Below are 26180 nucleotides of genomic sequence, written 5' to 3'. Positions count from 1 at the left end.
ACGGCTTGTAAATGTAATAGGACCTAAAGACGACATAACTTGATTGTAATATTATTTACTACTCTACTATTTCCTTACTCCACGTTACTTTTCGTGTTTTCCCGTTTTCTCTGTTTATTTATTTAATTATTTATTTATTTTTTTCATTTTTTTTTTTTCTTCCTTCTTGTCTCCTTTCATCACTGAACCTCGTGCCGTTGTTATTGCAATTCTTCATCGATTAAATATATACAAATATAGGCATTTTTTCAAGCGGGGTGTATGTGAAGGAACATAATATATAAATCTATATATAAATATATAAGATGAATGGTATATTAAATCTGATTTAAATATGTATATGTACATTTATCACGGGATCAAAAAATTATATTCGATTCTGAAGCTGCGTGGATATATCATCGTCGTGTATAATAATAATAATAATTATTATAATAACAATAAAAGTAATAATAATAATAATAATAATAATAATTGTTAACACGCAAATAAAAAAAATTAACCGCTATAAGACGAATAGTATGTAGTTATATGCAGATAATCATAATAGTAACAGTTACGTTCATTTATAAAATTATGATACGTGATATATAAATACTTGGGTACGTACATATACATATATACGCTTGTACTGGCAGTGGGCTCAGCTTATATTCTCAATACTCTGGTATAGTACGGAGTTCTTATCACAGAGATGTCAATTTTGTTTGGTACGTCACAATATGTATATGTATATGTTTAGCAACGTAATAGCTTCAGTTACTACGTACAAAACTTATTTCGGTGCCACATAACCCAGATTATGGAAAGAGAGAAAGAGTGAATGAAAGGTATAATGAGAAATAAGCGCGCCCCGAATTGATTTAATCATAAGTATGTACAATTGAACTTGGAAAATATTTTCTCCGGTACGAGCCAATTAGGAATCTCAATTGATTCCTTTCGCATTTCCTTTCCTCTTATCGATATATGTATATATCATATAGTTGTAGGTAATATAAAATCATCGATATAATACGTACACGTTTGAATTTGAAATCAATTAAGGACGTTATAAATGGCGGGAAACCATTGATCATTTGTTCTTATATGCATACAGTAAACTGAAAAATTGTGTATAATACATATTATAGGGTAATAAAAATAATAGTTGATGATATAAACAAATCCATAAGATGTAAAGTGAAAACTGTTAATAATTTTCTTATTCCATTTTCTTGTTCCGTACGTAATTCAGTTCGCTCACGCGCTTATTTATGCGACGCACCCGTTTACCATTAATACTATACTCGTGAAAAATTGCATCAATTTAGAGGACAAAAGCTATACCGACGATACACATATTTCCATTAGGTCTTTGCAACAAAAAGAAACCTGTCAATTTTGTAATGTGTAAAAAGCAAAGAAACTCATCAAATTAATCTAAAAATATAATTGTCAGTTATATTACCATTGAACTTCCCTGATTTTGTAATACATCGATATATATACATACATATATGTATAAGTATTATATATGTGCGATATATGTATATATATACATACATATCTTAGCGAGTATGACATCACATTGTCTTATTTGTTAATTTCTTTAATTTTTTAATTGCTTTCAATTGAAAAAGGATGTTGAGAACTAATTATTACAAGTTTCTCTGCTTTATACAAATATTTAATGTTTAATCTGCGACTGACGATGACACTATGTCAATAATAGGAAAATTTTAATCACTTATGTTAAACATTATACATAACGTTCAGTCATAGTGAAAAATCATTTGTTTCGACAGATTGCGATCAGAGGCGCGTTATAACGATTTCAATGCAATCTAGTTCTCCCCCGCGTTGCAAGAAGGATTAAATCGTGACGGTACCCGATGACCATAAGTCTTGAAAAATCGTTCATATTACGCTACAACGACAAACACACAGGCCACTTTGAAAAGTCTGTTAGCGATTAGACGAAGTCTCCCCTTCGAAGAACGAACTACGACGCCCTGGCGTACTGAATGACAGAGCTTTGCCTCTGCAAGGCGATGCCAGTCCTCTCGCTCTCCATAGACTCTAGTATCATCTTGCTTCGTTTCCGGGGTGGAAGAATAAGCGTCTCCCTGACTGGAACGGCGAGATCGAGCGGATCAGGCGATGGGGCCGGGCTGACGGGGTTGCTGCTCGGAGGGGTGAGGATGGGCTGCCGCTGGAGGCCGCACTCCCGCTGCCGCTGTTCTTCAACGACTTCGAGGGCAGCCTCGACGCGAAGGCGTGCAGCGTTGCCGGGGAGATCTAGCAGCGCGCACTCAGCGGCGGGATCGGGCAGACCGTAAGTTGAAAAAGCGGCAGCGGGTGGTGGGTAGAGGTAGTAAGTCTCGGGCGAGGGCTGGAAGGTGCGCTCCTCGGCCGCGGCCGCAGCCGCAGCGGCAAGAAGCGCCGGATTTACACCAGTGGGGCTCGGTGCGTGACCGCTATATTGGTCGCGGGGGTAGAGGTAGTAGGCGAAGTCGCGGGACTGCGAGTAGCCGGTTGCCTGCACCGCAGGGTCAGTCTTATTCTCCTTGTCGCTGCCGACCCCGCCATTCGAGCCCAGCTGCGAAATCTCGATGACCGGCTCGACGGGTGACGCGTTCCGCGGGGAGCTCGAACCCGGAGAATCGGAGTGCGTCTTTATGTGTAGCTCCATCGTCTTCTTCGAGTTGAAGGTCTCGTGGCACAGCGTGCACTTGTATACCTTCTCGCCGTAGTGCGCAACCTGGTGCAGCTTCAGCACATGGTTGTAGCCGAACGACTTTCCGCATATGTCGCAGGTGTACGGCTTCTCGCCGGTGTGCGTCCGCGTGTGCACCTTCAGCTGTTTAGAGCAGGTGAAACCCTTACCGCACTCCTTACAGACGTACGGTTTTTCTCCCGTGTGGGTACGCATGTGAATCACCAGCTGCCCGCTCTGGATGAACGTCTTCGCGCATTCCGAGCACTTGTGGGGCCGTTCGCCTGTATGTATCCGCATGTGGCGGTGGAGCTTCCCGCTGTGTTCGAAGGCCCGTTCGCAGACATCGCATTTGTAGGGCCTTTCCTTGGTGTGGATCCGCCGATGGACGCTGAGGTTTTCCTTCACCGAGAACGACTTGTTGCAGTATTCGCACTGGTACGGTTTCTCACCCGTGTGTGTCCGGAAATGGCGTGTCAGGCGCGCTGGGACGGCGAATGTCTTGCTGCATATGTTGCACCGGTACGGATCCTCGCCCTCCTTGCTGTGCGACCTTACGTGACTTTGATAAACGTTCTTTTGGCTGAACGTCTTGTGGCACATTAAACACTGGTACAGTTTGTCCTCCGTTATGGACTCTAGAGACTCTCCTGGCGGTCCTGTAAACACCGTAACGTCCGGACTGCACACCAGATTTTTCACAGAGTTCATCGTCACTATATCTGTCACTCGACTCGCAATCGGCATCGGTGGAGCCTCCCGATTTGACAGCCCCTCCGCCGGGTAGAAGCTCACCATTTTCGGTACCCGCTCCCAATGTTTACCTGAAAAACGAAACAAAAACGATATTCACATCCGTCGGTACCAGTTTTTCATCATGAACCTATGTTTCAAACGGTGAAAATAAGACGTACTAGAAGTTCTCAAATTCTGAAGTTTATTTGAATCAACAGATAGAAGGTTTACTCCGAAATTGGTATAGAGAATAGATGAATTCGTCATCCAACTTACGTCAAGATTGGTAAAAAAAACTTGGGACCCATAAGATACGCGAATTTTTATTCAAATTCAGGTTTGAAGCTTCAGGCATACGAAAACAAAATTACGACATCAGTTCTTGAGAACATTTCGTACCCGTGTCTGTAGTTGGTGTTCCTTTCGAGAGGTGTGGATTGTTGTAGGTCATTTTTTGGCTCGACCGAGAAACACAACAAAGCGACGTGTGCTTAGAGTTTTGGCTTATGACGAGGGAGTTGACCAATATCGAGGTAGGCAACATGAGGTAGTTTAGTTCGTGGTTGATTGAGGTAGGTATTTGTTTGACTACTGAAAGCTACACAACTGACGATGAGCACCAACTTTATAGCGGGTGCAAATCGCTAAGGCACGCTCTGCGCTCCGGCCGCGCTCGCTCCTTACTCTAGAGATTCTAGTGTGCGTATGGCTTGATTGTACGGGCTTTCCCAAAGCCTTGCGTATTGCAGCGGGACCCCCACCATCGTTGCCACTATCTTTTCGGCCCAAAACACCCACTTATGCAGTGACACGCACGCGCGCATGCACGCCATTGTACCTCTGAGCCTCCGTTCGACCTCTCTCAGCGCTGTTTACATACCGTAGACGTGTACATGCGTGGATACACGCGCAGATATCAATGAGCGCATGTCAAAATTTATAACACCAAAATGTACAAGAATATCGGTCGTCGACAGTTAACCCGGTCAAGAAATTCCTTTCCTTTAAAATGCAAAATACAACCCCTTCACATGTTTCCTTTGAAATTCTCTGAGCGACCTTGGAATTCTTCGGAGAGTTTGACAATCCGTTGTTTCAAACGGTGTAATTTAGCAAAAGTTGAAAAACCATAAAACCATCAAATACCCAGAAAGTACAGTTTCAGCAAAATTAATAAATATTCTTTAAGATATAATATAAATTGTGCAAACTGAACATAGATATAGTTGTTTGCCTGAAAAGAGGAGATTCTGAAGTTGAGTTCCACCTGGAATTTTACTTATAATGTCATATCTCTGGAAAACATTCTATAATATTTTTTGAAGAATGGAATCTTTTCTAAAGGAATCATAGAACATCAGTAACACCAAATTTTTTTGTATAATTTAAAAATGAGTACTGTTACGCTCGTCAACCCGACATTTTAATACGAAACAAAATTTTTTTTCGTACTCTGACATACTAAAAGGTCGGGTGAGCCTGTGTTTATTGATTTTACTCTGACGTCATCTTGAGTATAACGTAGCAAGGAACAAAATATCTCTGTCATGCGAACTCACGCGTATATTTTTTTGTTGCAGGTCGTTGAATTATCAACGAATTTGAAAATGTGAAAAATACATAGGTAAAAGAAGTATGAAAGATTAAAAAAAAAAAATCTCATTGCCCTTGTCATTTTGTCACCATCGCTGCAGCTTCTCTAATTACACAGAAACTGTTTGAAACATTTGAATGGAACGTACTTGTGTATTAAATTATACATCCAGATTTTTAAGTTAGATCAGTCCGAAATCACCGTAAAGAGTGTTCAACACCTTTTTTGGGATCGTATTGAGTGAGTACAGTTTAGTTTGTCTCATATCCGGTTCAGAATGTCGGGTGTTTTCGTTCCCTGATGAAGCGACGGCGACGATTCCACAATCTAGTGAATCACTCTTGAACGGGACAATGAAATAGAATTTCCTTCCCCCATTTGGCAATTGAAACATTATTGAACAGCACCTACTACATACATTGATTATAATAAGTCAAAAGCTTTTTACGATTTTACCGACAGAGTAAAAAAAAATTGCAAAATTTCATAAATTCTTGTCAGGAGTTATTATTAGTTGTAAATTGCCGAATGCGAGAAGGAGAATCTATTTCGTTGCTCTGTTCATGAGTAATCAGAAAACTGCATCCGAAAGTGTGTGGAGGAAGAGTGAACATGAGAATTTAAATGACTAAAACCAAAAAAGTGCGGAGCACGAAGAGTGGCGTATTTTTGTTTTAAGCAGCACTCGTGTCTGGCCAAGTCAGTGTTATCACACCGGAATAGCCAGTATCAATGTGGTAGGTTGCTGCACGCGCGTCGACCGAGAGCCGGAGGCAGTAGTCGAGGTTGGCTCTGCAGTCGGCGCGACGGGAAACCAATGGCCGCTGCCTCCACGTGTATCTACTACATTTTTTTATAGCGATCACCGACCTCGTGCAACGCGCTGCGCGCGATGTAAGGACGGTGCGTTACATCACGGAGATTTCAGTTATACCGTGAATAATGCGATAAAAAGTATAGTTATTTTTATTTCCACCCAGTACTCGTCATTCCTGACATTCCTAAAACTGTAAAAAAAAAATGCACGCGAATCAGCCCCGAAACTGAGGACCAGATTATTGATTCATCCAATCCCATGCCGCTCGTGAAAGGGACGGGACAATGATCCTGACGAGTCGCAACCATCGCCACTCTAACGATGCGCGCTGCATTGCTGCGCAAAATACTCACACATATCATATTCTTTTTATTCAAAGAACACTGCGCAAAGTTTAAAATCAACGGCTAACCAGGAATTATTCGATGTAACACGACTCATCAAACAACCGGGCTTTTCTCTCATACACTGTCATCCATAGACCATAGTTTAGTTTTTTGATCATTTAGACAATTTCACTGACATTATGAACTGTCTTGACGCTTGGTTCATGTTTGTACTCAAATATAAGTCAAGCCATGAAATTTACTATTTGACACATTTGTTATATCTTACTGATCGGATGGTACGAAATTTAAAGTACAAAAACAAATTTTTAATTCAATCCGAAGGATACTTCGTCTAAATCCGCAGCATCTTTGCGTCGCCCTACCAGATTTGCGACATCGCTTATAGCCGTGATATTTTGGGGAAATTAAGGATTGTAATTCGGTACCCCGAGAAAAATATTTACCGCAATAATTCAATTTGGAAATTTTCATTTCTGGGGTAATTTTTCATCAGTTTATTTTCAATAATTATTAGAAAACCGTATTTCGCAATCGCTGACTGTTCTGAATTGATAACGACAATAATTTCGAGGTAATGAGGAAAATGAGATTGGAAAAATGAGTGTTACATACCTGATTGCCTTTCTAAGTCCTGTTGTCTTCATATGATAAAAATTAAATGATCACGTCCCAGAGTCACGAACCAGTTTAGTTAATTATATGTCTTATTATTTCTACGTTTCAAATGTCCCGCGGTATATTAATCCGCTCAATTCGCAGAGGAACTGGCAACACTTTTGAAAAAACCACACAATAAAGAGGAGCCGATGTATCGTATCGTTGTATTTGATCTTTAGAATAAAACTTTGGCTCGTTCAGTGAATTATTTCTCTAAAACTGAGGGAAACCGAAGGACCCGCCTCGGAATGGCCAATCATACTGTGTAATGTTTACCTCCTACTCGAGCCGAAGAGCAGCGGAAAGGATCGACACGTCCCGAAGCGAAGTGCCGAAGCCAGGGACACCGCGCTTCGAGATCCCCACCCGTTTCGCCCCCCTCCGCGTAGCCGAGACCCCTGAACGCCAGCGCGACGACGACCTACAATTTAGGACGGCAAAGTGTTTCTCCCAGCACGTGGAGGCAGTCGTCGTGGTTTCCCCGGAGAAACACGCGTGCGAGTCAGACAAGGACGGTGCGAACGACGCAGAGGACGCGGTGACCTGCGGCGCGTGCATCAACACACTCCACGTCGCACAGAAACAAGCGCAAAATCCCACGTTCCTACGACTCGTCCTATATACCATACGCCGGCACGCACGGCGCTTTGTCATTGTTGATCGTCGTGTCCGTGGTCGCTGCCGCTGGTAGAACGTTCGGCGTGATGGCGGCGATTCACCACAAACAAAACACCCCCAGCTTTCCTTCTTTCTTTCTTTCTTTCACTTTCAACCAGCCTCGATTTTTCATTCGTACATCTTCGCCACTTCGAAACCCAGCCCGGATCTGACCTCTGCTAGGGTTCCAGGACGCTGCAGCATCCAGGATACCTCTCGTCATTCCAACCCTTTCTGCCACTCACCCAGGGAAATTGACTTAGGCCCCGAGCTTGGACCCGTTCCATTTATTCGGGGGAAAGGGTTATGGATATATTCTACAGTCCGAGACATATTGCTACAATATTACATTGTAACATTGCAGAAATAGCTCAAAGTTGCGTAAAACGTCATGTTGAACTTCTGCACACTACAATAAATATTGCTGCAATGTTTACACTTTAGAACTTTGCAGGAATATTGCAGCAATATTACAAAGTTTTGTTATATGTTGTGTTGTAAATCCTCTCACATCGAATGTTATGTTTATGAAGTACTGTTATCGTTATTATCATGTATCCACATTTCACACCTGACGACAAATGTTCTGATTATTCAGCATATTAGGCTACAAATAGGCGTCTTATTTGATGTTCCTGAAAGAATGGCTACCGAAGCAATGGATGGGTGAAGTAAACAAGATTGATATTTGGATATTTCAGAGATATTTTTTTTCGATCATTACAGCAGTATTGCAAGTGCATGTCAAAGAGTAGGCAACAAACTGTTGTTGCGGGGTACATTGGATGTAACATCACAGAAACATCGCAGTTTATACCAAATATTATTAAACTTTTCAAGATACGTTGCTGCAATATATCTGCAATTTTGCGTACTGTGTCGGATAAGTATAATTGAAATTTGTTCTTTCATGCCATGAATATTTATACCCTCGTGAAAATTTTTCCACTGAAAGTCTAAACGATGTGCAAGTTGATTAAATTACGCATAATCACTATTTTTATCATTGTCTTCATCGTTAGTATTTTTAAATTGTATAAATTTTTACAATGTGCTTTTATAATTGCCTTTCAGGTACTTGTGTAATCGTCAAACTTTGCTCGACTGTTTCCAAGCCGAGTGCTGTTTCACAATAGTCAAGAACTGTAGTTTTGAGTCGTTTCGATAACCTTTAAATCAACTCAATTATGCAAAAGCTGTACTGTATAAGTATCTCTTCTTTAGCAAACATTCCTTTTATCTGTATAATACACGCTCATACATACAACTTGAAAGGATCAGAAAATATACATCACACTAGTATTAATCAAAAAATATGTCGATCGTTTGAATTAATTATTCTTCATTGAATTTTTTTCTGCAACTATTAAAAATTATCTCAGAAGTGAGTGCCTCTTTGTTCGGCAAAGCTCACTTTCTTCGAAATAGATGCACAGTTACATTTGTGAAAAAAAGTACATTTCATGAAAACAGAAAATATGCAGCTCTTACAATGCGTTATTTATGCTTTGGGCGGTCGGGAGGGGGGGGGGGGGGGTCTAATTGTGTGCTGTGCCTCAAATTCCCGCAAGACAGCACTGATGGGCTTACAGTCCAAGAGTTTAGGCTTAATGCCTGTGCTGCATGTTCTTCACCCGTTGCCATATTTCGCCAAATGTACATACTTGAATAGTAACGTTCTTTCAAGGATAGGAGGATTTTGTAGATTGCATATTCTGAATATTTGAAGTTGAAATGAGGTTTATATAACAAAAAACAGAAAAGTATTTAATTTTTTAGAGCGAGATTGTCACATTGTTTCAGATACCGACAATCCGACTACTCTGAATGTTGCGAAGGGTGAATCATTAAACGTTTAGCTGCAGTTATGAACAATGATACCAGACGACGGGAGAGCAGTCAGAATGGACCAAGGGCAGTGAAATCGAAACTCGTGCTGGACAATTATTCCCAAAAAATTGAGCCCAGTCTTTTTGCACACGCACGGCCATCTCGGCCGTGATAATACTATTCAACAAAAAGCGTATAGAGCAATGACCCACTGTGAGCCCTGCACGTGTAGGACGGAAAACCACGACAACCGCCTCTGGAGGGGCAACGGACTGCGTGGTGGTTCGAGTTCCCCACGCCCAGCCATGCCATGGCGACAGATGTGATTATCGATGCCTCGTCGTGCCCCTAGCTCAATATATATCAGAGCTACAATACTCTCTGAAGTCAGAAATATTCGTGCCATTTATCCGCATCATTATTCTGCAATTGGTGAGAAAAGAACAACCCAGCATTTGGTCGAAACAGACATTTGCAAATTCGTACCCGGCATCTTCACACGTGCATCTTGGGGGCGCTGCGATCGCACTATGCAGTGTGAATCCCCATTCTGACTCTCAGACCTGAAAACCTAGGTTGAGGTCTTCGAAAACCGAGAGCCGATTCTCACCCCGCGATCTCGTGCACGGCTTTTTAGGCTGGCGCTCGACGCGACGGCTGCCTCATTGTGCCTCGTGGCCTGCCGGTTTGCCCCGGTCGATGCGGTCGCCGAGTCGCGGTGAGGCGCGGCAAGGGCATCAGCGAGGCGGCTTTGGTGGGGGCAAACTCTACAGTGGTGTCGTACCTTGACCAATCTCAACGCAACTTGTTTTAAGCTACACATCGGCAACGACCTTAGAACATCGCAATCGCGTTGAAACTGAAATGGCGAAGGGAATGCCCCCGCAAATTACAACCGCAGACATACAAGCTGATGCCCATGCAAATGCCTTTACAAGATGTCGACATCGTTTTACTAGTTCAATCAATACTCTAGATGACAATTGATTCTGGAAATGTAAACTTAGAAATATATGTGTAGATGCCGCACTGATATGCTAATGTTACCACAAACATGAGATAAAGTTTCATTTATTTTTTTACAAATAAGAATAACATCCTTCTTCCTGCTTGTGTATCAAATTGTCGTTTCTAAAATGACTGAATATTTATGCGGGCGTAAAGGTCAACTTGATCCAGTCTGAGTTCTTATACGAGTTATTTATCACTTAGGGTTTTTTTGCCACCTACGTGGCGTCTGGTGACTGTTTTCAGTTCTTCTCGCTGTTACGCATATTTTTTGTTGTAACATTAGGAACTTGGCAAAGTAAGTCGCAATAATTTTACGTCCTGTTACATCGCACGAAAGTAACAGTCAAACGTAGCTAACCAATACTTTAAGCATTAATTATCTTGTTACTTTCACAACCTTGGGCGAGCAAAAATTTAAACAAAGTATAAACTGCAACTCAAAGAACAGGCATCATATTTTTCGTCACCGAAATTGGGTTATTTTGTTAAACATCAAATTACTTCATCCTTCTCTTCTACAACATAGTTTGCTTAGTAATTCCTCTTTTCTCTACAGAGTATGGTGTGCTAACTGTTCCAATGGATGGAACCGCTTGGTCTTCACTTGCAATTTTCAATTTACCAACAGGATACCTGCGAATCGTCTCGACCGAGCAAGTGCAGACGTTTGCGCAAGTAGAGATCTGTAGAGTGCAGATTATGCACAGCAGTACTTTGAATCAAACTGTAATATTAGCTGCTGGTAATTTGGCATAATGATCACTTTTCGTGGCCAGTTGCAAATGTAGTTTTGTAAACAATTTCCATTGAAATACGATGCAACATACTTTATCAATGTACTTGCAATATCACTGAAACAAAAATCGCCAATGATTTATTAAAAAATATTTCAGACTAAACCGTACATAATATTGACATTTTCACCGCTCAAATCATTGTCCTTGGAAGAACTGAGTAATTCTGTAATTGCGAGGATGAAATTGATGTGAGTGTAATGATGAGAATATTCTCTTCGAGACCACAAATGAAAAACTGGTATTCAGATAAAGTTCATAGCATGCCATTTGAGCTCCATTTCCATTGGTGAATTTACGAGGGGAAGCACCGGGCCTACAGAAACCAGTTCTACAAAGCGAATGTTTTGTAGAAAATATCCTACAGGTCCTTTTCCACAGAAATACTTGTTCTACAGAATAAAATGGGCGTCAGGAGCGATTTTGCAGAACCCAGTCCCACATAAATCAATTGTATCAGCAGAATACCGTTTCTATATAGTTTCGACAAAAAAATATATAAAATAAGTTCAAAAGTATTCGTCCAGAAGCTGCATTTAATTAATTTCTGGCACCGTAAGATTGGAATAAATTAGGCATATCCGACAACGCAACGCACAATTCCCCAATACGAACGCAGATGGTGCCTGTATCATCCCAAAATCTAGAAAAAGTTAGACACCTCTATGTATAACTGAACTCTGTAGACATGATTTCTGTAAAAACGGTCCTCTCCTACCAGAATTCATTTCCGTAGGACTGAATTCTGTAGAATCCGTCCTGACGCCCATTTTATTCTATAGGTCAAAATTTCTGTATAAAAGTAACCATAGGATATTTTGTGTGAAAAATTCGCTTTGTAGATCTGGTTTCTGTAAAATCGGGCCCCTTTTAATACGCGAATCATGTTCTCTCTATGATCAAATTGAACTTCATTTTTCAAAGCAATATCATAAGGCTTTGATAACAGAAATTCAATTTGATCCTAGAAAGAAGGCATTCGCATATTTGTAGTAGTAATTTACGATTCCAGAAGGAAGTCTGACGACCATTACGATATTTCAACTTGACGATCGGGATCGAAATGAACGAGCCTCTCGCTTTCCTGGTGGGTTAGGTGTGTAGGTGGGGCAGAATTCACGGGGAAGGTCGCTGACCGAAGACACGTGTGCAACTGGTAGGCATCCATGACGTTCGTAGATGCATGAAGCCACAAGGCCGTGAACAAATGCAGACGTGCCGCTTTCTCTTCCTACTTACTCTTCCTACAGTTCATGCCTACGCTTACGTAACAACCAAGTCATCGGTTTTTGGACCCCAAGGTACATCTATGATAATATCCAGGTCGTTGGCCAGGCTCTGCGCGACTTTCAATCTTCGGATCTGACAGAGGGTCAGATTCCCTTTTTCCACCGCTTAAGTCAATAACACAATCTCCAACAGAAATTTATTAATTACTTTTGCACGTGGAATACATGAATTCGTGATCTGTGTTCACGGCCAAAAGTAAATCAGTGTCAGATGGCTCGCCAGATTTTGCTAAACAATGAATAAGTTCTGAGTTCAATAAAGCGAAATCAACAGCACGAATTTGGTTTGAATTGGTCTATCCATTTTGCAGTTATTCCCAGATAAAAAAGTCTTTATTTTCGCAAATAACTCAGAAACGACTCGACCAATTTTGGTCAAAATCGAAACGGTTCTAAAGAAACAATCAGTAGAACCGAATTGATTGAGCCTGAAGATCATCAAACTCGCGCGCCAATCCGGACGGTCATTTGAAAATTATCAGAGGCGATTATTCAAACCTCGAATACGTGAATATGTAGTAAAGATGTATGGTATATGCATCGTCATAACTTTGGAAGTATATATAAAATTCAAGAAATTAGCACAAAATCGTTGCAGAGAATTTTTCAATTCCTGCTTTACCATTTTGAGACATAATTATATCTGTTTTTGAAATCATTCGTGTACTCCTAGAGTTATAATTATGCGATGTATATGACACTTTTTCTGAAGAAAGAAACTACCAATAAGAACACTCTATGTATGTACATACAATACGAAACTAGAAGTGAATTTGATAATTATATTTTGGTGTCAGTGTTGTTAAGTTGGAATCATTTCAGTGTCGACATTACAACGACACATCCGTCTAGTGAAGTTTCAGAGAACCCGCGTGCAGGACCGTACTCTCAACATTTTCGACTCTAGTTTCTAGGCTTCAGAGTCTAAGGTCTCGGAATGCGTGAGTAAACTTTGCTGGCAGTTGCGTAACCCACTGAATACTGTTACCATCCACAACAATCTTGTCGCAACTAAGGATCCGGTAGGGTCTCTTATTGATCGTTGCTGCGCTTGGGTCAACGACTCCACGTGCAGCTTGTGAAAATAACACTTCTCCGTGGTTCCACCAATCGTATGAGACTCGATGAATACCATACGAGTTATTAGTCGGAGGCTATTTCGTTGTATATCTTGCAGCTTTGTGGATAATGGGTTAAAATTGTAGCTTGTGGATTGTCTCGACACTATCCACGAAAAATGTTGTTATACTTAATACCCAGATGTAGTTACTGCAACTGTTGGAGTAGTTCTGGAAATTTTGGGTATCGTACTACCAATGTTGAACAGTTTTCTTACGCAAGAAGATGAGCAGGCCTTTTGTTTGCTGATTAGGGGCTACTTTGTGTTTACAATTGAGCCTACGGGTTAAATAACGACTTGGGTCGACTTAAGTTTTGACAGGAAAAATGGGAAGTAAAGATTCAGCTCTTAGTATTTCAGCACGGTGCGTGCAGCGCCTGTCATGGTCACTGCAGCATTAAAAGTTGACGGAAACATCCAGGATTCACAGGGTATATAGCTAATATGATACACAAGACCAAGATCAGCGTATTCGAAAAAATGACTCAAGTTGACGTAAGCTGTTTTTGACCCATAGGCTCAATTCTCTTTAAAAATTTTCCAGTGAAAACCATTGCCATATTTTTTCAAAAAACCAAATCGGCCAGCGTGCTAACTAAGATAAAGAAGACCCACGAGACTCAATGCGTATGTGAAAGCATTTTTAGATCAAGCAATTGAAAGATACAACTACATTTCTAGGTTTGTCTGTTGTGCCTTCTTATTGCGTGGCCTGATCGACATGGGACTGGTCGAAATAGAGTATGAAACATCTAATTTTGATGTTTTCAAAATCGGTTGGAACTTTGTCAATAATCAGAAATCGACGAGCTATTCTATTACCTTGACTTTACGCAGTATATAAAAAAGAGGATTTCTACAAAATCGCTATCCTACTACGTTCTAATATTAAGCCATTTTACATCTCTATGAACATGTTTCGCTATTTGTTGTCATGACTGACAGTAGTTTTGTATCCCTCCTGCTTTACCGAAACGATCGTAGCGTAATCATATACATAGAGCATGGACTGCGTATTCCCTGTCTTGCCTGTGCTAACAACAAAATGAGAGATAAGGAAACAGTCACAGTTAATGTCTGTTGCTTTGTAAACATTCAATTGGTCGTCAGTCGAGAGCTCAGTAATGTATCACCATCAAGTTGCCGTCAAGTAAACCCAACATGACGTACTCTGTGATCACACTGTAGATTTGTAGTCATGAACGACGATGATTATTTTTCAAGAATATATGTAAAATATTCCACTCGAGTTTATTCAAAATAACAAAATACAATACTTCGGCCTTTACATACAGGTCTGAAAACTCTACTGAAACGGGTAGGGGCGCTATTTGAAGATACGATGGTAGTTCACTAGTCGCCACTAGGTTCGTTGCGATCATCGCTCTTTCGGCGGCGCGGGCAAGCATGGGGATTCGTATGTAAAACTCATAGACAGTAAAACCCCAGTCTAATGCTTGCTTTCTATGCGCGCAGTGCGGCGCGGCGCGGTTGGGCGTGCAACCAATCAAAGGGCGCGCGCAGTTTCGCGCCTTTCAGCGCGTTTTATATTTTACCAAAGTTGCGCCTTGCATGGAAGCAAGCATTATATGGAGGACCAACTTCCTCAGTAGAGACTGTCATTTGCTGCGCAAATATGTCAGTGAGAAGAGCTGTCGAGATGCGGCATAAGCGCCTCTTGCGGTTTAAACCCGAAGAGTGCTCTTCTGCTCTTCTCCCTGCTCACTATGGAGGACACAGAGAAGGAGGCCGCATGGAGGCCGTATTGGTGCTTCTTACATGAAGCTAGCTACGGCCGACATTTCGCCATATCATAGTTCTAATTCTTGCCGACGGCAGTGCTGGCGCAGATTATTCTCGGATTTGTAATTCGAAGTCGGGGTATATACATATATATATATCGAGAAATTCATACGCATTAAAACTATTTTCTTGAGTTTTATCATTACGTATAGCGCCGAGTTGTGCCTCCTTCTCTCTACCCTCCATATTTATAGGTGACGATCGCCGCCTTTCTGTTTTTTCATATTTAAGGTGCCGCTGAAGTGACTTGAAAATATCAAATCGTGACGTCATAAATACGTGCAGCGCCTCTGAACGTTGAACGGTGAACTAAGGCCGCTGATTTCATTGGCTTGTTCTGTTAGATCCAACCAATGATGTCAGTTACAGATCGAAACATACTTCTTGTGGACCATAAACGGGCTGCTGTCACATGAAAAACGCGTATACGAATCGAGCCATGTTTACAAAGAAATAACTGATAGTATAAATTTTCCCGGATAACGTGTGTGCTTTTGTACGTGTGAATCTCCCTGGCGAGGGTGAAAGAAATTGTGGAACAGCGCAATCAGTGAATATTCAACATGCGGTAGCTCCGATCGGCCATGTTTGTTGTCGCGTGATTTTATTCACTTCATCATTCTTTATTATAAACATTATCAGCGATTTGCCTGAGCAGTGACGGAGATTCACACGTACACTATTATTCAAGCTACGATTTAAAATATTTCCGAGTAAGATTCATACTCTCGTTATCGCAGGATTCGTATAGGCGTTTTCACCCAATTTCCCCGCTTCTGACGTCACGAAATATATATATGACATGCCAGGTCAGCGGGGCCTTAATAGCGAAAATTTCACTTTTTCCCGTAAGAGACGCTCAAATCGCATTCACATAGCTCTTCAAACTAGGGACAAGTTTTGTCGCAGTGTGTTGCCTCCATCTGTGTGTACGCAGTAATCTGTGCTCGCCGGTACAAATAAGTAAAGTAGCAACGTTGTGAGGAGTATAAACTGTAGACCGTTTACAGTGGATTCGGGGGTGCATAAACCACCGATATTGTGTTTCCATACAAAGAAGTGTAATCGCAATTCTTCAAAATGGTAAGTTTAAATTTTTAGACCACGCTTAAGCGTTTCTTTAACGATAATCACTATTCTAACCTGAAATGCGTTAACCAAGTCGGTATTACCACTTGACTGCGATTGCATTCCTTCAACCTGACATCGAAAATGAATTAAAATTTACACGTTTTTCATAGACGATCGGGAAGAACAACAAAATGCTTCAGCATATAAACTTCAGAGTTAGAATAATTCTACAAGACTCTAGAACGTTCATTGGCACCTTCAAAGCGTTCGACAAGCATATGAACCTGATTCTTGGTGATTGCGAAGAGTTCAGAAGGATAAAACCAAAAAATACCAAACAACCCGAACGTGAAGAGAAGAGAATTCTAGGCTTCGTCCTTCTCCGAGGCGAGAACATTGTCTCTCTTACAGTAGAAGGTCCCCCTCCTCCAGAAGAAGGCTTACCTCGTGTTCCAATTCCTGGCGCTGCTCCAGGTCCCGGAATGGGCCGGGCAGCTGGTCGCGGCATGCCTGCCAACGTCTCAGGTGTACCCGCTGGCCTGCAAGGTCCAGTTCGCGGCGTAGGTGGCCCTTCCCAGCAAATAATGACCCCAGGTGGCAGAGGCCAAGTATCTGCGCCGCCCCAGATGCACCCTGGAGGCCCTCCTCGCATGCCAGTCGGCGGGCCACCACCTGGTATGATGGGTCCACCGCCAGGAATGATGGGTAAAATGACATTTTCTTTGCCCTCCACATTTTAAATTTACTGCCCAGATATGATGAATACTTGCTTGGAAAACTTTGAAAATCGTCAAATGCCAGGGAAATTTGTTCAGTGTGGAAAAGTTGGAAAGATTTAAGAGTTCTTATAAAAATCGATCTCATTCTTTCTCGAAAACATTGATTCATCATGAAAATTTTTTTGATATGATCATTTTGATGCTAAGAAGGTTGCCCTGGTCAGCTAGGCCCAATAAATTATTACATATATTAACAATCGAATAATTTGTAAAATATAATCTCAAAGCCTTACGATTTGTTTTCCGAAGTTAGGAAGTTTAACGAAAAAATGAGATGGCTTCCCATAAAAACTCTTGAATCAGTCACTACGCTCAAAAATAGTTGCGAGAAATATGCTATTCCAGGATTCACGGTGGTTATCTTATTTGCCCTAAAACTGCCTCATTTCTTTTTCTTCTTCTACAAGCATTCTAAAACTGATGGTTTACTCTGAATATACACTGAAGCACATCGTTTGCCACAAAAACCATCTATTATTGACAGTTAGCCACGTTATATTAATTTTAATTTTTTGAATTTTGCTTTCTCTTTCCATCCAAATATCCAAGTTCACAGATTTCAAACGAGAACAAAGGAATTACTGTCACATTCTACATATCGTATTTATTTTAAAAAGGTCTTGAAACATTTCGGTTTCAATCATAAGTATAGATGTGGCATGAAAACAGCGTAGTCATATCACAACTTAATGCCATTTTTTATTTTTCCATATCACAAAAATACATTAGAATGTTTTTATTAATTGCGTGTAGAATTTGGCTGTTGTGCTCTTTTAGGCATTTAAGATCTGTGAACTTTGATATTTGGAGTTATTTACTGTGACGTGCCATTCTGGCGTGTTGAGAAAAAATGTTTCACGGCCTGGATTGGACCGGGATTTCAACCCGGGACCTTTTGCTTTTCGAGCAACTGTTCTGACTCCTAAGCTCCCAGGCTGCTGCGAAAACACCTCCCGGACTGTTACCCGACTAGCTCGAGAAATGCCACGTTACACTACATAAGTCCACATGGAAATCAAGTATAGCGTCCTCATTTTTTTTTTTTTTGCAAGTGCGGAATATTCCAAACCGCAATACCCCTCATTCTCCCTCAAATTACTTCGGTTGAGTGCTGTGAACTGTGTAATGACTGCAATCTCTCAAATTTCCAACTATCATTGATAATTTAAACTAGTTTTCCATCATTTTTCTCACTCGCTCCACTTGTTTGACAGTTAATTGAACTCTGTTTGCATTGATTTATCATTATTTATCTATAAACATGGTAATGATAATGTTCGTAACATTGTGACAGTGTATTCTTAAGAATGAATCGGTCTCACTATCTGAATCAAAAGTTGTGAAAAGAGTAAAACTTGTTCAAAAAATATTCAGGTAGTGTTAATTAATGACTAAACATGAATGAAACTACTATGTAGTAACGATGTTTCATTCATGTTCACCACATTGGTATATTGCTGGAGATTATTATCCGTCAGTGCAGCCCTTTCATTTTGAAAAAAAAAAGATTCATATTAATCAGTACCCATGAATTGCTTTCTATTGAAAAATTATTCAATTTCAACAGTTTCAAACTTACAGAAAAAGTGTTCTAAAATGTGACCTGCTGCGGCAAAAAGTCAGGGAAAAAGCGTAATTTCAGTCAGAAAAACAGGGTAAAGCAAGCAAATTTTCAAAACCAAATTGAGTGACCTTTCCTTTTCAAACTATTGTCAAGATATCAAGAACATAAAAATGATCATTTTTTTCTCAAGTTGTTCAGTCAAAGAATAAATACATTTTATTGCAGGAATGCCTCCTGGAATGCCACCGATGGGTCGTGGCGGTCCGCCAATGGGTCCTCCTGGAATGCGGGGACCACCTCCTGGCATGATGCGAGGTGGCCCACCTCCACGTCCGTATTGAGTTCAACTTTAAGTCTATATTTTGATTCTTGGAAAAACATGATTATGATAAATAAAGAACTAATACCTTTCTACTACGAATATTTACCTCAATGCATGTTATCAGTCATCATTGATCATCGCAGTCCGCGATTTACGACAAACATGTGAAAAACTTGGAATATGGTGTCAATTTTTTTGAAACGATATTTCCAGAATGTCATTAAAGGAGATTTCATCATACAGCAAACCGATTTAACGAAATATTCTGACCAGACTCTCGGGCAAAACTAATTGTAAAAAGATTTGTCTGTTGATAAATGGGCATTTGATGGGAAGGAGAAAAATATTTCATAGTATATGGGAGGGGTATCGTTGCTCATATATTTGGAAATTAATGTGTACTTTGCACAGGATTATTATAGCAAAGGTAACGGTAATAACAGTAGTAGTAGTAATAATTAACACATTAATATTTGTACCAACAGAATGACAAAATATTTATTCAAACTAATGATGTTTTCTATTAATTAAGGTTCGTATAAATATCAAACAATAATATCAATATTATGCCAGGAAACTTATAAAAATTATTAGACCTATATATAAAATATATATTAGTATTTTCAAAATCCAATTGCGGTAGCTAATAAACTAAACTGCACGTTCGCGCTTGAATATTAACTATTTGACTTATCACTGATCGATTGCTGGCTATCATACAGATGTGTTAGATGATCTATGGCTAGAATCTGACTTCCGGCATCATCCAATAAGTTATTACTGTCGTTTTCATCAATGTACTGGAAACTTTCCAGATTTATATCTGCTGAAGCCAATGCGGTGCTGAATATGTCTATCCCAGAATTCGATATGGATTCTCCTGTCTGAATATTGTTTATTGCATTTTCTGTGAACACACACAGTTTACAAGGTTTTTGCTTATTATATATCCAAAGTATTAACGTGACTATGGCAAGATGGCGTCGTACTAACAGCTTATTGTTTTAGCCAAATCGTATTTATCTAAAGGAACACAAAACTGTGCAAGTAGTTGAATTTTTGATTTGTTACGTTGAGTTAACACAGAGTAAAATATGCGTGAAAAAATTACTTTTATAATTAAATACGACGCCATTAGGATTTTGGATCGACCATTTCAAGCTCAAAATATTTACAGCGGTTACGGAATTACTGATTCAAACAATCTTTTAGGATCAATACTCAAGCGACTTGTACGAAACACTTCTTCGTCTAATTTCATTAACACATGAATTTATTCTGTTGTAGAGAATGTAATTGTCATTTTTTCATACGTGCATTGTTGATCCAAATCAATAGATAGGATTTCACTGGATAGTGTTTTCTTCATGAAAAATCATATGCACATTATATTTTGAATTTACCTGATGTTTCAAAACTGTAGACGCCAGTTTGAGGATCTAGTGATCCTTGCATTTCACTAATGCAGTCTAAATTTCCGAGTTTTTCTTCAGAAACTTTGTTCTTAGATTCATCTGGAGCTTCTGTTTTATCAGAATTTATACTCGCTATAGTTTCTTTGTTTTTCCTGAAACAATTTACAGAATAAAATTCTTACTGTAAATTTCATTGCCTCTTCTTCACAAAGAGTACATAATAATTACTGACCTATGATCTTTCGAATCCATTACGAAACTAATCGTGGCCCCACTCTTCACGTATGATGATTTGCTAATAGGGCAAGTCGGAGTTTGAGCTTCTTTGTTTTGTTCTTTTATCAACAAATGAGAATTAGTATTTAAAATAGCAGTCTTTGATTCTGAATTAAATACGCCAGAAGCTTCAAGAATCTCAGAAAGGACTTTATTCTTCTTTATAGAATCCTGTCGCAGATCAAACACAATCATGTTTCCCGCCTGTAAACATAATCACATTTCAAGAAGTTATTGTGTACTGGATCTGTATCGATTCGGGCTCATCGCAATCGTATCACTTTTGTATTTCCTTTGCAAAGATCGTGGCAAATTATAAGGCAATGCACAGATCAAATCACAAAATCAATCATAAGAAGATTAATTATTTTAAAACCAGTAAGGATTACCTTTGCGTTGATTTTGACTGGTTCGGGTTGAGAAGAATTTAATGGGGACAACACAGCTAAAGATTGTTCCTCACTAACGGTAATTCTATGTGGCAGCAAAGCTATTGTACCAGCAGACTGCGGATTTGATAAACATACATTTTTCCCACCAACAATAACTTTGCCTAATACTTCCTAAAATTTAAAATTACGGTTGTTCAGTTCCAACAAAAAAAGAAAAACTGCTCTCAGTTCGACAATTACCTTTCCAGCATGAGATAATGTTACACCTTTAGCAGGACCTTTTTGCACAACGATTACATTGCCTTTGGCAGCCACCCTTGAGCCAATATCAGATGTTATATTTACACTTTTACTAGAATTCAACGTGATACCCTGTAAAAAAATATTCATAATATGTCTAGGTATTTTAAGATGAGTCATTATGTGCGAAATTTAATAAATGAAGATAAAAATTGAAGTTGATCAAAATCAAGCAAACAAGCCATATAAACCAGATTCGATGATGGTTGATTGCTCTTATCAGCTCATTACCATATTGACTGGCTTTTGACCAGTTTTTACAGTTGGCATTTTTTTACATGTTAATACTGTTGTGGTAGAACTGTTATGAGGAGGACCAGGTCCGCTCGATGCTACTTCAGTATTCAGAGTTACCATTCGAGGTCCATTTTCTATCGAAATAAATGAATAAAAATATTTAGCCTCTCCCTTTTTTGGAGAAGATTTTTTTCAGTTATTGAAACAAGTCTCAGAAGAAGACTAGTTAGTTATTTGAACTACCCTGATGTAAATGATAGAAATAATAGTATCAGAAACCTCGCTTCCACTACGAAAGAACTTCATCTATACATGTTGAGTTATAATTACGTAATGGTATCGGCTTTAATCCAATAGCGGATCTTGTACTTGAGTTTGCGGTAGTCATTACCGCTTGGACACACGTGGAAGTTGTACTACTGGTAATTCTGACTGCATTTTGTACACAATTCGTTAACTGCACTAATTTCGCACCTGATATTGAAAAAGAAAGAATTTGTTTTACATTATTTAATATATAAATTGTGTATTGAAGTATTTAAAAAAAATTTCAATGATATGAAATAATAGATGCTCAACTATTTAGTAATCATATTTTTATCACCTTCGTTGCTCGTTTGAATATCAGAAACTTCTGACTGTTTGATATTTGCATTGGCATGTTGAAAACCGCAGGTAGATATTACCAACGGTGTCGTTTTGGGCTGGACCATTATTTGCGTTGGTATCACTTTTGCTCGTACTTTGCTAGCTGCAGTGACAGTCACGTATCCAGATACAAATGTGGAAAGTGACTGCCCAGTTTGAAGCAGTGTTTGAGAGCAAGACGCAATTGGAGTTGTAATGTTTTTACATGGAACTGAAAAATAAATCATACGTGTATCGTAATACTAACATAATCTACCACGATGCAAGTTTTTCTCTAAAATGAAATGAAAACCCCTGATTTCCTCTGAAATTTCACAATGAACTTCAGTTTACTTTTACAACATCTTTTGTGAATTATATCTTTTCAGAAGGCATCAGAAAATTCATCAAAGAAATCTGTTTGAAATATTCTACTTTACAGCTTATCAGCAACATCTTCACTAGCAAAAGACTAACGATAATTATTTTGCCATAAAAAGGACTACATAGTTTGGAAAAGCGTTATTTTGAATGGATTCATATTGAAACATATGCATAGAGAGTAGTTTAATTTAATTTTCCAACTAATCGATTAATTTGTGTTAATTTTATGTATACTTATATTCAATTCACGTTTGCTGATGAGCGTTTATATTACAATAGATATTTGAATGATTGAAAAACCTGTTAAATTTAATCTGCTGCAATTACTTCCACTAGGATGAACAGAAGTATTATGTTGAAAGGTTGTGCTTGTTGAGCAAGATGAATTAGCAGGATTTACCTCAACATCATCGACAATTTCATTTCTTGACATGGCCACAGTTGTGCTTGTGGGCACTATAAACACCTGGTGAATATTAAAAAGAATCATTTATACTCGAAATACCTAAATTTTGAACCACTAAGAAATAATAGGCGAACAAAGAAGCCACAGTAGCAGCGCTAACTTGATGTTTTTACCTTATTAGGTAACGAAGTTGGTACTGAACACAATGATTCTGATTCTATGCAAGAATCAGATGTAACAACATCTCTCACGATGTTAGCAGTGTCATTAAATCTATTTAAACCACCAGAAACATCTTGGAGCTGCAAATGAGGCAGTACAGTTACTTTTTTTCAATTCTTCTCAAATTCTAACTACTCTTTTTAAAATACGATACGAAAGTATCATTAATATATCTTTGCCTTTTAGGTATAGTGAGATTGACGTTCCTTTGTGCACTGGTTAAAAAATTTTACAAATCATTCAGAACAATTTGTAAATTTATAAATCACGTGTCTAATGTCACAATGATGATATTAAAGACTGATTGAAAGTTTGTTACCTCAACTCCTGATCTTCTTCTTTTTCTACCTACAGGATGCCTTTCTGGCTGTACGGCAATTGGACTAACGGGTGATTTCTTCTCTTCTAACTTCCCCAAGACAAATTCTGTCTGTAATTTGACTAGAAAAATAATTAAAAGAAGAATATAATGAATATGCTTTATTTATGAACTACGGAAAATGATGAAGGAATTATTTAGAAATATATCAAGCGAAGAATAATATTGAATACATAAGGTAAACAGATCTCACAATTATTTGTAACTGTTGTAGTTTTCCTTGATGTTATGATTATTTTAAGAATTAGGAATACTAATATAATCGTTTCAACTGTGAACCTGAAACCGACTACGAAACCTAGGACATGCTGAAAACGAAGGAAACTTTCATGATGAATGGATACAGAGGAGTGTGAAACAGCGATTTTTACCAACCTTTTATATCTGGTGTCTCTTGTTGAGATGTTGCCCCCTTTTTAGCATTGGCAACGGAAGTTGCAAGTGACAAACTGTTGGCTAAGGTTGTGAAAATATTTCCTGCTTTCAGCCTAGGCAAGAGGGGAATCATTCGTCGACCTTCGATGGCCCAATCTGTACCAGTATTCGGGCCATTTAATCTAACAAAGTAAATCTGAGTGAGCGCAATACTTATTGGTTGTAATTGATGGTAAAACATGCGAAAATTATATATTGGGACTGCTTTCAAAGAGTAGGACAATATCTGTTTCTGACATTTTGTTAATCCAACCAAGCAGAGATTCAATCAGGCAAACTCACTGCTCAGCAATAACGGTCAGTTTCTCGTCATTAACGGCACGACGAACCTCAGCACGATGTCTTTCATTTGAAATATGAAGAGCTTTCGCTAATTCTTGCAATAGCTTTTGTTTTTCAGTGGTAAATGAGCCCTGCGCTCGCAATACCGATACCATATTACCATAGGCTTCTAATTCTGAAACAAATTATTACCAATGTGAGAGAAAAAGGTTTCACTATATGCTTGTATACCACTCCTCAATAAAATCACGCATATCGTTTCATTTATTCCTCTCCTCTTATGGCATATCTACGATACTTGCCAAGTAAAACTTGACACGTGTAGATTTCTACTGAAGTGTACTTAGCTATGGTAAGGAAAAGAAGGGGTGAAATGTTTGAAACGCAAAAATATCCATGCTATATAACAGAAATGAGAAATGACTCTGAGCACATTTGAATAATACAAGTTTTTCTTTCTCCGAACTTCTGGTTCAGATGGTTGAGTCATTCATTCTTATGCCAATGCTATAGTTGAGTAAATTACCATAATTGCATGTCTTTGAATTATTTTCGAACTAAAGTGTAACATAGAATTTTCTTGTACCATACAATGATTTGGATATTATGAAACTGTGCTTGCTTGGTTCAAATCAGCAGAGTCCATTCTTTAAACTAAATTACGGATAGAGCAAGCAACTTTTATTCGAATTTCAATCAATTTCTAGTCATTCCATTAGTTGTAAATTATAGAGTATCAGAAACAGAATTTATTTTATTACTCCAATTAGAAGTAATTTGAAACCTTACATTCAGGTGTTTAATCGGTTGAATACAAGTACCTTATATCCCAAAAAGACCAAGATATTTAATACACAGAGATAAAGTGCTTAGGCAAATAAGTTCGAGCAACTGTAATCACAAGTAATATATGTTCTTTTCATAACTATGCTTGATAGTAAATTGATTTAGGATTTAATAATTTGGAAGATGAGTAGGAAGGTGAGTAGACTTAGAATAAAATTGGAGTACGAGGTCAAAAAAAGGTGAATAGCTTTAGCATTGAATTTCTTTCGAATATTACAGTATTAGACACATATTAAGACACTACCAAGTTTACTTAAACGAATAAATCATAGAATTAGGAAAATAAGTGAAAAACGAGTGATTTAATCATACAAAATTCAAATAAAAAATAAAATACTTAAATTAATATTGTACATAACCTTACCGAGATAACGTAAACACTTCTTACACTCATCACGAGACAAGTCCAGCCTTCCAGGCCACATTGTTACAGAGTAAAAACTGATTACGTTAAATACAAACGAGTCCCTTCATTATTTCAAAATAATTTAGACATTTTAACAAACTGTCGACAACAATAATTTCAGTTGATAATGAAGTTGTCACATGGTCGATCGATAACAGTCGATGCACAGACAAAGGATGCTCTTCGATATAAGCTCGCAGCGCTATACCAGTTTGATTTTTTTCTCAATTAAAAATGTTGGTATGTGTGTCTAATTCCTAGAGACTTTTTTGTGCTGACGGCGGATGATTATTTTTCAGACTTGCAGTGTTCTTCGAATGCCGTCGAAGATCCATACAATGGACCATGATCTATATACGCTGTAATATAAAAATGCTGGACCGATCACCGTGGCAGTAGGGGTGCCGGAGAGAGCAATAGCATGCAAAATGTAATGTCACCAATTTACAAAAGAAAACGCGCGTGAAATGGACATGTTAAAC

The 26180-nt window shown here is 38.9% G+C and overlaps 3 protein-coding genes and 1 long non-coding RNA gene across 7 annotated transcripts; 2 read left to right on the top strand and 2 right to left on the bottom strand.

The window, feature by feature from the left end:
- Positions 1-1629: 1629 nt before the first annotated feature.
- On the bottom strand, positions 1630-7110 carry LOC124404855 (Krueppel homolog 1-like). 2 transcript variants are annotated; one of them, XM_046879309.1, is made up of 2 exons: positions 6807-7110; positions 1630-3522 (listed from the first exon to the last, which is right to left on the bottom strand). In XM_046879309.1, the coding sequence occupies exon 2, from the start codon at positions 3494-3496 to the stop codon at positions 1985-1987; it is 1512 nt and encodes a 503-aa protein (XP_046735265.1). In that variant the 5' UTR covers positions 3497-3522; positions 6807-7110; the 3' UTR covers positions 1630-1984. The 2 variants fall into 2 exon arrangements, with proteins under 2 accessions (XP_046735265.1, XP_046735264.1); XM_046879308.1 differs by lacking the exon at positions 6807-7110 and adding an exon at positions 3833-4318.
- Positions 7111-9093: 1983 nt separating this feature from the next.
- LOC124404449 lies at positions 9094-10391 on the top strand. Its single transcript, XR_006929010.1, has 2 exons — positions 9094-9164; positions 9312-10391. It is a non-coding gene; the product is annotated as an uncharacterized LOC124404449 (long non-coding RNA).
- Positions 10392-16275: 5884 nt separating this feature from the next.
- Positions 16276-19186, top strand: LOC124416704 (small nuclear ribonucleoprotein-associated protein B). Its single transcript, XM_046897962.1, has 3 exons — positions 16276-16438; positions 16597-17131; positions 18995-19186. The coding sequence occupies exons 1-3, from the start codon at positions 16436-16438 to the stop codon at positions 19108-19110; spliced, it is 654 nt and encodes a 217-aa protein (XP_046753918.1). The 5' UTR covers positions 16276-16435; the 3' UTR covers positions 19111-19186.
- A 406-nt stretch (positions 19187-19592) lies between these two features.
- On the bottom strand, positions 19593-25907 carry LOC124416701 (BRCA2-interacting transcriptional repressor EMSY). 3 transcript variants are annotated; one of them, XM_046897958.1, is made up of 14 exons: positions 25657-25904; positions 24447-24621; positions 24105-24286; positions 23670-23791; positions 23302-23430; positions 23023-23188; positions 22316-22570; positions 22042-22185; positions 21706-21845; positions 21415-21546; positions 21172-21288; positions 20739-20986; positions 20495-20658; positions 19593-19998 (listed from the first exon to the last, which is right to left on the bottom strand). In XM_046897958.1, exons 1-14 carry the CDS (start codon positions 25715-25717, stop codon positions 19769-19771), a joined length of 2265 nt encoding a protein of 754 aa, XP_046753914.1. In that variant the 5' UTR covers positions 25718-25904; the 3' UTR covers positions 19593-19768. The 3 variants fall into 3 exon arrangements, 2 of the variants coding, with proteins under 2 accessions (XP_046753914.1, XP_046753913.1); XM_046897957.1 differs by having other exon boundaries at positions 21172-21345; positions 25657-25901; XR_006930801.1 differs by having other exon boundaries at positions 19863-19998; positions 20495-20614; positions 21172-21345; positions 25657-25907.
- Positions 25908-26180: the final 273 nt, after the last annotated feature.

The sequence above is a fragment of the Diprion similis genome, chromosome 3 (assembly GCF_021155765.1).
Source record: "Diprion similis isolate iyDipSimi1 chromosome 3, iyDipSimi1.1, whole genome shotgun sequence".
Lineage (NCBI taxonomy): Eukaryota > Metazoa > Arthropoda > Insecta > Hymenoptera > Diprionidae > Diprion > Diprion similis.
This window is presented reverse-complemented; position numbering and strand designations above follow the sequence as displayed.

Bases quoted from the DNA above. Each gene is read 5' to 3' on its own strand.
- LOC124404855 (XM_046879308.1), bottom strand. From the start codon at position 3,977: ATGTTGCCTACCTCGATATTGGTCAACTCCCTCGTCATAAGCCAAAAC. The intron at 3,523-3,832 runs GTACGAAATGTT...TTCGTTTTTCAG, and splicing joins AACACCAACTACAGACACGG to GTAAACATTGGGAGCGGGTA.
- LOC124416704 (XM_046897962.1), top strand. The intron at 17,132-18,994 runs GTAAAATGACAT...ATTTTATTGCAG, and splicing joins TCCACCGCCAGGAATGATGG to GAATGCCTCCTGGAATGCCA.
- LOC124416701 (XM_046897957.1), bottom strand. From the start codon at position 25,717: ATGTGGCCTGGAAGGCTGGACTTGTCTCGTGATGAGTGTAAGAAGTGT. The intron at 23,189-23,301 runs GTAAAAACATCA...AATATTCACCAG, and splicing joins CAACTTCGTTACCTAATAAG to GTGTTTATAGTGCCCACAAG. The intron at 20,659-20,738 runs GTCAGTAATTAT...AAATTGTTTCAG, and splicing joins ATGGATTCGAAAGATCATAG to GAAAAACAAAGAAACTATAG.